We start from the raw sequence: 12,500 nt of genomic DNA, 5'->3' as shown, positions 1-12,500 counted from the left end.
ATCAAGGGCTGCATGTAAATGTCACAGGTGCATATAACATTTGTGCATATAACAGTTTCAGCAGTTTCCACAAAATGTTTGTTAAAATAAAGCCAATAAACCATGAGGGGCAAAAAAGAAAACCAAAAACTAAACAATAAAACAAAGATAGTGTACACACTTAACAAGAGGAGAACAAACAACAAGGCTTACAAGCTTACGAGATGGCACAGGAAACACGAGGGACAACGCACAGCTACAGCAAATAATGAACAGACAAAGAACAAGAGGATTGGGGGCTACATGTAGGCTATATATACACAGACTAGTAAGACAGGTGGAAATCTGAGTCAGTTTAGCCAGCTGGTGTCCTAGGGTCCGCTATTGGGGTGGGGTTGCCAACAACGTCTCTGATTGGTTGTTTGTGCAAAGTTTGGTGATTTTTTATGCATGGGAAGTCAGACTTCCTAGGATGAAGAAGATTCAGAAGATTCGGAAGATTCAGAAGAAGATTCAGAAGAAGATTCAGAAGAAGAAGATTCAGAAGAAGAAGAAGAAGAAGAAGAAGAAGAAGAAGAAGAAGAAGAAGAAGAAGAAGAAGAAGAATATTACCAAATACCAGAGGGACTGGCAGCCGAGCTGCCCGGCCCCTAATTATCCAGTAAGTACTTTCGCCAGACGACAAAACTTGTATTATTAATACTAGTACAATACTAATTTGGTATTTGTTGTTTGAATGAACAGGATGCTCCAGAAACTGTGTGAGAACATAAAACATAGAACCCAGAACATAAACAGCAGCGATGCCCTGCCGACACATCATGCCAGCTCTGTGTGAGAAGCCAAGCAGAACCCTCGGCTCGGCATCAGCGCGGTTCTGCCTCAGCGCACACACGTCTAGAACCTGAGGGCTTCTATCTCACTGATGGACGGACGGGCGGACCGAAGAACCACCAGTCAGACAGGCAGACCCACTAGGCAGATAAACACACACTCTCTTACAAAGAAAACTAATGACCGTCTGACTGACCACCAAGACCCAAACCCTTCACAAAAGTGACTGAGACAAATTGGCAGTTGGTGTCAAAGAACATAATATTAGGGAGATAGAAAACAAATATCGACTGACAGATGGATGAAGTAACGATATGCAGCCTCTCCGGTCTGGTGTAATCGGGGAATTTCTAGGAGGCGGAGGAGACGAACTGACAGAGCCACGCTCTGGGATTGAGTTTCCCTCCCGTCTCAGATAAATGACTGGTGACAACAGCTCTGAAGGAGGTTGTCAGACTCCTAAAGACGGATGGATCCCCCCCGTGCCCGCTAACGTCCCAAAGAAAAACAACGCCGCCGACGTTGAACGATTCACGATTTCTCGTCCGTCCTCCTCGATTCAGAGACGGGCAAGCTGGTCAGATGGTGTCAGTTCAGAGCACTGATAGAGATACTTCCCAGTTGTAGATAGAGATATACTGTATATAGAGATATACTTCCCAGTTGTAGATAGAGATATACTGTATATAGAGATATACTTCCCAGTTGTAGATAGAGATATACTGTATATAGAGATATACTTCCCAGTTGTAGATAGAGATATACTGTATATAGAGATATACTTCCCAGTTATAGATAGAGATATACTGTAGATAGATAAACTTCCCAGTTATAGATAAGAGATATACTGTAGATAGATAAACTTCCCAGTTGTAGATAGAGATATACTGTATATAGAGATATACTTCCCAGTTGTAGATAGATATACTGTATATAGAGATATACTTCCCAGTTATAGATAGAGATATACTGTAGATAGATATACTTCCCAGTTGTAGATAGAGATATACTTCCCAGTTATAGATAGAGATATACTGTAGATAGATATACTTCCCAGTTGTAGATAGAGATATACTTCCCAGTTATAGATAGAGATATACTGTAGATAGATATACTTCCCAGTTGTAGATAGAGATATACTTCCCAGTTGGAGGAAGTGAAGCGGAACCATTCCGATTTCTCTGAATACATGTGTGGCGTGCATGCATGCTCGCGCACGTGTGTGTGAGTGTGTTCGTTCGTTTGTGTATGTGTGTGCAGCGGCGTGTCACTCACGTAGTGAAGGCCGGGTTGTACTTCGCCCCCAGGTAGTAGGAGTACAGGTTGAACATGCCGATCATGAAGGCCACGAAGACCATAATGAAGATGACCATGAACTTGAAGATGTCCTTCACCGTCCTCCCCAGCGAGATCTGGAGCGGCCCGAAACTCTCGTTGGCCGGCAGGATGTAGGCGATGCGTGAGAAGCTCAGCACCACGGCGATGGCGTACAGGCCTTCCGAAATGATCTGGGGGTCGGACGGCCTCCACCTGATCCTGGCTGGGAGGGGGGAGGGGTTGGGGGAGGCCGGGAGAAAGAGAGAGGGGAGTAATTGGGAGAGAGAGGTGGAGGACGATGGGGACAAGGGAGGAGAGGGAGAAAAAGATGAGAAAATTAATTCCGGTGAGGAGTGACAGAGAAGGGGAGGGCAGGACCGAATACAGATGGTGAGAGAGAGAGAGAGAGAGAGACAGAGAGAGAGGGAGGAAGAGAGAGAGAGAGAGAGAGAGAGAGAGAGAGAGATAGAGAGAGAGGGAGGAAGAGAGAGAGAGAGAGAGAGAGAGAGATAGAGAGAGAGGGAGGAAGAGAGAGAGAGAGATAGAGAGAGAGAGAGCGGAGCAGAACGAGATACACGACAGCAGGAGGAAGTTAAGTGCGAGAGAAGGATGAGGCAAATTAAAAAGAGAGAGAAAGAGGAAAGGAGTGAGATTCAGGAGAGGAGTAACACGTTTAGTTGTAAATTACCTCTGACTATCAGGGGACATATTAATATGAAGACAGGACATCCTTAACTGCTACTTACAAAGCACTATATAATACAAAAAGAGCTGGCTGTGAAACCTCATTATCTGGCTTTGATAAAAGGCTTTCTCACTTCAAAGACACACATCAGGGGAAGAGTATCACACACACACACAAAATAGCGTAGATGACAGAGGAGTTATGGAGAACACACACAAGAACTGCGCGCACGCACACACACACACACACACACACACACACACACACACACACACACACACACACACAAGAACTGAGAACACACACATACAGTACAGTACACACGTGCAGCCAGACCATGAAGCAGGCACACAAACACAGGCACATGCACGCGCGCGCAAACACACACACACACACACACACACACACACACACACACACACACTCACACACAATGAAGCCACCCTGACACTGTAATGTATTTCTGCTGCGTCCCATATACTGTAGCTAATCAAACATGCGTGTTTATGTGTTTACATGCTTCAGTATTATGGTGTAAAAACAAACTCTATAATGCGTGTGAGAGTGTGACGGTGAAGATGCATGTGTGTGTGTGTGTGTGTGTGCGTGCGAGAGGAAGGCCTCTGTACAGTACATTGCTTCTGGACATCTCACGCACTGTAAACGCAAACATGTCATGACAGTATGCCACCACTAGATGGCAGCACTGGTAAGGATCTCTTAATGGAGCACGGTGCTGTATACCAAGGTGAGGCGCTGGTGCATGTACTTTACATACGGAGCACAGTAGGGCCCCGTTCCAACACTGAGAATAGGTATCCCTCCCACCTTCCCCCTTTGAAGTGATCTTGGATGTAAGAGGATTGGATCAGGAAGGGGAACAGCAGTCCCCATTACAAGGGGAAGGGAATTTGATTTGATTTGATTAAGGTGACAAGGCTGCCATTAGGAAGGAAAGAATGGGCACATTCAAAAAATACTGGAACTCGGACAAGAGGGGGCCCCGATCCGACAGGAACCCACGTTGACCTTTGACCCTGTCGCCGGTTCCGCTCACCGTAGGTGAAGTACGCGACCTCGTCGGGCAGGGCGGCGCTGCTGAGGTCGTCGTTGGGCACGTGCAGGTCGACGTAGCGCTGCGCCTTGGACGCCTTGAGGAAGGCCATGAGACGAGCGGTGAAGGAGGCCACGAAGATGGACAGCATGCCGAAGTCCAGGAGATTCCACAGGTGCATGATGTACTCCCTGGGGCCGTCGGCCCAGATCTCCTTACACTCCGACCAGATCATACCTGGAGACACACACACACACGTGCATGCACACGCACACACACACACACACACACACGGACGTGCACACACACACACACACACACACACACACACACACACACACACACACACACACGCCCTTTAACACAACATCCTTCTATGGCGAGCTGTGGCAGATGGGGAGCAACTTCAGCCACAGGCTCCTCCCACCCAGGTGCAATACAGAAACAGGCTCCTCCCACCCAGGTTACAGAATGGTTCAGGCGCTCCTTTGTGCCAGAGGCCATCAGACTTTAACAGTGCCTGAGTGCCCCAGTACCCCCTCTCCCCCTTCACCTGCCCCCCCCCCCCCATGTCACCTGTCACCTCAAACACTTTATGTCACTTCACAACATTTACTCATATGTAAATGCAATTAATTCTAGCCTTTGTATATCTTTGTTCTACTCTTCTTTACTTTGATCTATTGTGGACATTCTCTCTGCTGTAGCGCCCGAATCCCTCACAGGGAATATTAAAGGTGATCTTAACTTATAACATAAACCAAACACGTACTGCACATGCAGGCAAACACCAGAGCACACACACACACGCACGCACGCACGCACACACACACACACACACACACACACACACACACACACACACACACACACACACACACACACACGGACACGCACGCACCTCTAGGTCTGCAGGCAAATCCAATCAGAATCCTCTAATCAAAATCATCTCTCTCTCTCTTTCTCTCTCTCTCACACATCCTTCTCTCTCGCTCTCTGTCTTTCTCTCTGTCTTTCTCTCTCTCTCTCTTTCTCTCTCTCTCTCTGTCTCTCTCTCTGTCTTTCTCTCTCTGTCTTTCTCTCTCTGTCTCTCTTTCTCTCTCTCTCTCTCTCTCTGTCTCTCTCTCATTCTCTCTCTCTCTCTCGTGCTCTCTCGTAATTACCGATGCTTCGAACAACGCTAGGGGAATGAAAAGGTCCCCTCTCTCCCTGCAGACAGAGCCCGCACGCCCCTGGCCCTGCCTGACTGAAATTGGTTGGTGGGGAAGAGGATGGTGTTATTAGGGGAAAACACACACGCACAATAATAACAGCCTTTGGAACGGAGGGAGCATGTTAGTGGGGAGAGAGCAGCTGACAGGTTTGTCCCTCTCTCTCTTCCTCTCTCTCTCTCTCTCTCTCTCTCTTCCTCTCTCTCTTCCTCTCTCTCTTCCTCTCTCTCAGTCTCTCTCTCTCTCTTCCTCTCTCTCTCTCTTTCTCTCTCTCTGTCTCTCTTTCTCCCATTTGGATCTCATTTATATCTCATTATCCCTCTCTCATCTGTTTTTCTCTCCTTCTCTTTCTTTCCCCTGCTCTCTGTCTCTCTCTCTTTCTCCCCCCTCCACCCTATCTCTCTCTCTCTCTCTCTCTCTCTCTCTCTCGCTCTCTCAATTCAATTTCAATTCAATTGGATTTATTGGCACAAAAGAACACATGTTCACATTGCCAAAGCAACAGTGGAATTACAGACATAATTCTATGTCCACAAACACATCCTAGTACACAAATATGTACACAGGTAATTTATTCTAAAGGAACATACATACAGTACAATTCATTACAATAAAACAATATAATTTACAAAATACATCTGTATAAATTAAAGCAATAAAGGCAATGAACTAATTATTTAGGTTAGTATATTATTGATTGTGACATGTTTGTACAAATTTAGCAGCAATTCATGCACATTTTGGCATTTCAACTAAGAGGTGAGGTATTTTTCCAACATCAGATTTGGTCTTGAATTCTTCCTATATTTTTGTGATTAGAAGCTTCAGTGCTGCAGACCTCCTGTTGTTGAAAGTACTCACCAAGCACCCACTTCATGATGAGCATCTCGGTCCAGGAGAACTGGGTGGTCTTGACCCTGAAGACCTGGCGGGGGTGGTCTGTGATGGTCTCGTTGGGGAGGTTCTTCACGCCCTCGAAGCGGTCGGACGCGTTGATGATCAGCAGGCCCAGGAAGATGGTGAAGGACACGGCGTGTGCCACGAATTTCATGAAGGGGCTTCGCAGAATCTGACCGAACTGGACACACACAAACACACACACACACACACACACAACTTACTCTGCTGCATTCTATCCCTCTACACACGCACGCAAACACACATGCGCACGCACACACACACATACATATGTGCATGCACACACACACACACACACAACTTACTCTGCTGCATTCTATCTCTCTACACACGCACGCAAGCACACATGCGCGCACACACACACACACACAAAAACAAACACACACAGACACACACACGCACGCACGCACACACACACACACGCACGCACGCACGCACGCACACACACACACACACACACACACACACACACAAACAGTCCTAAGCAGCACAGGCAGGAGGGGGAGACATAGTAAAAAAAAAAATCCCAACCAGGTGGTGAAATAAGCAGTGCCGGTTTATGAGCGATCTCTACTGCCCTCTGTAGGTGGACAACAGTATTACATCTGATGCTCTGAACGGACGGGCGGACACGTCACGTATAGAGGCGGCTGCACCACTTGAATGTGAATTTCAAACTCTGTATTCAATTATGCTCTATTCACCCCTGGATAATTACTTCACCTAACACACACACACACACACGCATACAGTACCCCCCTCCCACACACACACACACACACACACACACACTGTGGCATCCCCAGGGTCGCAGTTCACGGGCACAACTGCGCCCGGGGCGCCATGCAATCTCCGCCCCCGACTTCAACACTGTGGATAGTCTCAACGCCAGTCTCAACGCCAGTCTCAACGCCAGTCTCAATGCCAGACCCACGAGAGTTCTATCGCTGATGCACTACGTAAGCTACGCTAACCACGTTACTGCATGCTGTAGATCTCTCTATGGGTCTGGGACACTTCTGGTGCTCAATCCTGGAATCCCGGCGACACCAATCAGTAACGACCTTCGCGATCAAGCGCCCCCCCCCCCCCCCCCCATAGATAAGCCCCGCCCATCTAACCTGGGCTATCGTCTCCCATTTGCTGCTACGACCTGTCGCTCTTTTCAAATTTTGCATGTGGAGCGCAGCGATTCAGCGCCGTATTTGAGCCTGGGGAGAGACCACGCCGTCGACAGCGGCGCGGTCTTCCCTGGTCGCCACGGCAACCCCGCCCCCCCCCCCCCCTAAGCTTGCAACCGGTCGTCTGCTCGTCGGCCCCTGGTTGCCGTGGCACCGGCTGCGGCCAATCAACCAATCAACCAGCCACAAAGGCCCGGCTGAGAGCCAACGGTAGCCAGAGGCCTCAGAAAGGTGAGACCAGAGGGAACAGCAATCTAAAAAATGCAATAGGTGCTCAAGAGGGAGTTTTGGCGAAATATGGGCAGTGACTCTGCTGTCCTGACATCAGTGGGCAGTTCGTTCCACCACTGCGGGGTCAGGACAGAGAAGAGCCGTGACCGCTCTATTTCCCATGCACTAAGGGGGGAGGCTGAAACATCAGGTGTGTGTGTGTGTGTGTTTGCGTGTTCCAATGTGTGCTTGTGTGTGTGTTCAACCTGTCTCTCCAGAGAGCGCTGAACACAGCTGTGTGAATCCCATGATCGTTTGGAGAGGGGGGGGGGGAGGGGTCAGGCTAAGACAGAGACAGCCCCACCTCTAAAGCTCTTCCTCTAGTGTGTGTGTGTGTGTGTGTGTGTGTGTGTGTGTGTGTGTGTGTGTGTGACTCTCTCTGTCCTGCCGTTCGTGTCCCAGGCTGTCCGTCAGTACAGGTTATTTAATCAGCGTCCTCTCGACGGACGCCGAGCGATCAGCTGTTCCTCCAGACCTCCCTGCAGTAACAAGATCAGCCTGCGCGCGTGAGAGCGATCCTCTGGATACCCCACAACGACAGGATATCTGTTCACAGCTGACCACAGGATATCTGTTCACAGCTGACCACAGGATATCTGTTGTTCACAGCTGCTCACGTCGATGTAACCGGGAAAAAGCTGCCCGCTCTGCCCATGTGTCCGACTGGCAGGGGCGGACTGGCCATCGGGAGCACCGGGAATTTTCCCGGTGGCCTGGCGCGTCAACTGGCCTGGCCCGCGGTGAATGGCCTGCCCCCCCCCCCACCGTCAACAAAACGAAACTGAAGGTGTTCCATCTCACCTCGTCGGCTCGGCTCATGGCCTGACTGGGGCTACATTTCCCGGCATGAAATATTCACCCAGTCCGGCCCTGCCGACTAGAGCATGGCATAGGCACAGCATGTACCGACCGGGTTGTGTGTGGTTGGGTAGTGTGAATATTACCGGTAGGACTGAGGTTGGTATCTCTGGGCTGATCTCTTGTCTCTCCCCTGGTATCGGGGGAGGTGGATCAGTGGACAGCGATAATGGGGTCGCTGAACCCCTGTCATTCTCCCATTAGACCAAAACATGATTACAGCCATCAACTTCCATCTCATGTCATCATCCACCTCCCACTCCACCCTGCCCCCCCCCTAATCAGAATCATCTCTCTCTCTCACGCATCCTTCTCTCTCTCTCTCTCTCTCTGTCTTTCTCTCTCTCTTTCTCTCTCTCTCTCTCTGTCTCTCTCTCTGTCTTTCTCTCTCTGTCTTTCTCTCTCTCTCTTTCTCTCTCTCTCTCTCTCTCTCTCTCTCTCTCTCTCTCTCTCTCTCAGTAGCTGTGTATACTTACCCATGTGTAGAGGAGACTGTCTCTATAAGTGGGGTCTGTCTGGTCACAAATCCCAACCTGCCGACAGTCTCAGAACATAACCTGTCAGACACCTTCTCCTACCAGCCTCTCTCTCTCTCTCTGTCTTTACCTCTCTCTCTCTCTCTCTCTCTCTCTCTTTCTATCTGTCTCTTTACCTCTCTCTCTCTTTCTCTCTGTCTTTACCTCTCTCTGTCTCTCTCTCTCTCTCTCTCTCTCTCACAAACACACACACACATTCAACCACTCACACACACTAGTCCTCCGCCCTGTGTAAATCCCTCATCAACATTGGATTAATGGGGATCACCAAGTCATTCCATAGAGGATCTTACATGTGTACGCGTGCGTGCGTGTGTGTGTGTGTGTGTTTGTGTGTGTGTGTGCTTGTGTGCTTGCTTGAAATAAGAAAAAAAATCTCATTGTGCCCATTTTACGATCAAATGTTATGTTTAGGGTTAACCTTTTTGGGGTTTTCTGGGGTTATAGGGTTAGGGTTAAGACCATTATGGTTATGGTTAAGTTTAGGGTTAGGGTTAAGTTTAGAGTTAGGGGTCAAAGGTTATGTTTAGGGTTAGGTTTATGGCTCTAAGGTTCTTTATGGCTACGGTTAGGTTTAGGGACCCCACAAGGATATAAATGCTAAACTGTGTGTGTGTGTGTTTGTGTGTGTGCACGTGTTAGTATCATTGTTAGTGTGCAAGCATACATTATGTGTGTGTGTGTGTGTTTGTGTATGTGTACGTGTAAGTATGATTGAGTATACAAGCATCTGTGTGTGTGTGTACGTGTGTGTGTGTGTGTGTGTGTGTGCACGTGTAAGTATGATTGTGAGTATGCAAGCATCTGTGTGTGTGTGTGTGTGTGCGCGCGCGTGCGTGCGTGTGTGTTACCTTGCTGCAGGGCATGACCCAGTAGGCGATGGCCAGGAAGGGCAGGCCCACGGTGACCCCCAGCACGGTCAAGAACTTGACCCCGGTGGACTGCTGTCTCAGACCAGACAGGTTCTCATACCAGATGGTCATCAGCTGCTGCTGGCAGTTAGGGTGGGCCACGAACTACACACATAGGCAGAAAGAGAGTACAGTATGTAGACACGGTCTACAGTACACGATCTGTCTCACACACACACACATACGCACGCACGCACGCACACACACAAAATGGAGGACCCAAACACACACACAAACACGAACATACACACACGTTCGATTTCCTGGTGAGGAAGTTTCCATCCACCCTGCTGATGAGAGTTACGTAATAAAAAGTCTCTGATGTTTCAAGGCCTCTGTGTTAGGCTTTGAACATAAGAGCCTTGACAATTGACCTTTCGCTAAGTCGCGGCTGCCTTGGTTACTGTTACCACGCCTGTCAAGCTTCCTTATGTCAATATGCCATTTGCAACTATATCAGTGAGAGATATTCCAAAGGAAATAATAGCACATTTCTGGAATAATAGTTTTGAAATATCAGAGAGAGGTAGAAAGCACTACAATTGCATTTGAGAGCTACATTCACAATATAATTTGTCAGCGGAGTATAGACCTTATTTGCAAAACGCCTAAGTAGCTATGAAGACAGAGCAGCCCTGTCTAATCTGTGCTAGTTTAGCTGAGTGCAGTAAGTTATGGCTTCATCATGATACATAGAAAAAATACTAAATTGACGTAGTCGTAATGAGTAAAGATCACTCATTATTGCCAATTATATCCAGACAACTATCTTGTGAATACAGTAACGTTATTGGCGAGGCTCGTATCAAAACTAGCACTAGCTACACTCCTACCAGGCAGATGAGCTGCACCAGACTACACTGATTGAGCCACAGCTGCATACAATGAAATGAGAAACAACACTTTGGACTGAAATAAAATCTCTTAACCACCGACAGAGCCAGAAGGTTATTTATTTTGTCCTATAAGCGCCGTCACATCTAACAGGACGGGGGCATAGCCTATTCAAGCTTGGTAAAAATGTATTCTCATTCTGCCGACATATTCAAGCTCAGTAAAAATTTATTCTCATTCTGCTGATATATTCAAGCTCAGTAAAAATGTATTCTCATTCTGCTGACATATTCAAGCTCAGTAAAAATGTATTCTCATTCTGCTGACATATTCAAGCTCAGTAAAAATGTATTCTCACTCTGCCGACATAAGTTCTGGGAGGCGTGCTTCTGTCGCTGTGAGGGAGCAGAACGGCAGGTTTGACAGTCCTAGACTACGTTTCCCAGAGGCATCGCAGCGCTACGATGAACGCCGTAGCTTACGATGAACGTAGCGCTACGATGAACGCCGTAGCTTACGATGAACGTAGCGCTACGATGCCTCTGGGAAACGCAGCCCTGTACTAGAAGGTCTCATGTACAAGATCCGTCACGGTTCGGCCCCCCCTCCACTCACCAGCGTAGTTCATTTCCCTTCATCCACCATGGGTTCGACAAGAGCGGCATCGAGAGGTGACTGACAAATCCCATTTAGAAAAAGTCTGTTTGGTCAATCTGTTTTTTCATACACTACTGCACACAAGTGGAACACAGTCTCACAACACATGAGACTCTACCTCATACCACACCTTCAAGAAACAACACATAAGAGGCTCTACCTCATACCACACCTTCAAGAAACAACAAATAAGAGACTCTACCTCATACCACACCTTCAAGAAAAACATGAAAAACTGGCTTCTCCACTATCAAACACATAAGAGACTCTACCTCATACCACACCTTCAAGAAACACATGAAAAACTGGCTTCTCCACTATCAAACACATAAGAGACTCTACCTCATACCACACCTTCAAGAAACAACACATAAGAGACTCTACCTCATACCACACCTTCAAGAAACACATAGACTCTACCTCATACCACACCTTCAAGAAACAACACATGAGACTCTACCTCATACCACACCTTCAAGAAACACATGAAAAACTGGCTTCTCCACTATCAAACACATAAGAGGCTCTACCTCATACCACACCTTCAAGAAAAACATGAAAAACTGGCTTCTCCACTATCAAACACATAAGAGACTCTACCTCATACCACACCTTCAAGAAACACATAGACTCTACCTCATACCACACCTTCAAGAAACACATAGACTCTACATCATACCACACCTTCAAGAAACAACACATAAGAGACTCTACCTCATACCACACCTTCAAGAAACAACACATAAGAGACTCTACCTCATACCACACCTTCAAGAAACACATGAAAAACTGGCTTCTCCACTATCAAACACATAAGAGGCTCTACCTCATACCACACCTTCAAGAAAAACATGAAAAACTGGCTTCTCCACTATCAAACACATAAGAGACTCTACCTCATACCACACCTTCAAGAAACACATAGACTCTACCTCATACCACACCTTCAAGAAACACATAGACTCTACATCATACCACACCTTCAAGAAACAACACATAAGAGACTACCTCATACCACACCTTCAAGAAACACAGACTCTACCTCATACCACACCTTCAAGAAACAACACATAAGAGACTCTACCTCATACCACACCTTCAAGAAACACATGAAAAACTGGCTTCTCCACTATCAAACACATAAGAGGCTCTACCTCATACCACACCTTCAAGAAACACATGAAAAACTGGCTTCTCCACTATCAAACACATAAGAGACTCTACCTCATACCACACCTTCAAGAAACACATGAAA

At 47.4% G+C, this 12,500-nt stretch overlaps 1 protein-coding gene across 3 annotated transcripts in view; it reads right to left on the bottom strand.

Moving 5' to 3' along the window:
- Positions 1–12,500, bottom strand: part of LOC311317909 (short transient receptor potential channel 7) — a gene marked incomplete at both ends in the record, with an annotated part of 55,868 nt that overhangs the window by 29,644 nt on the left and 13,724 nt on the right. For all 3 annotated transcript variants that reach the window (XM_084449056.1, XM_084449057.1, XM_084449058.1), the window contains 4 exons: positions 2,089–2,353; positions 3,873–4,106; positions 5,942–6,158; positions 9,695–9,859. In XM_084449056.1, the coding sequence (XP_084305182.1) occupies positions 2,089–2,353; positions 3,873–4,106; positions 5,942–6,158; positions 9,695–9,859 (881 nt within the window). The remainder of the gene's footprint in view (positions 1–2,088; positions 2,354–3,872; positions 4,107–5,941; positions 6,159–9,694; positions 9,860–12,500) is intronic.

This window comes from Borostomias antarcticus (assembly GCF_949987555.1).
Source record: "Borostomias antarcticus genome assembly, chromosome: 14".
NCBI lineage: Eukaryota > Metazoa > Chordata > Actinopteri > Stomiiformes > Stomiidae > Borostomias > Borostomias antarcticus.
This window is presented reverse-complemented; position numbering and strand designations above follow the sequence as displayed.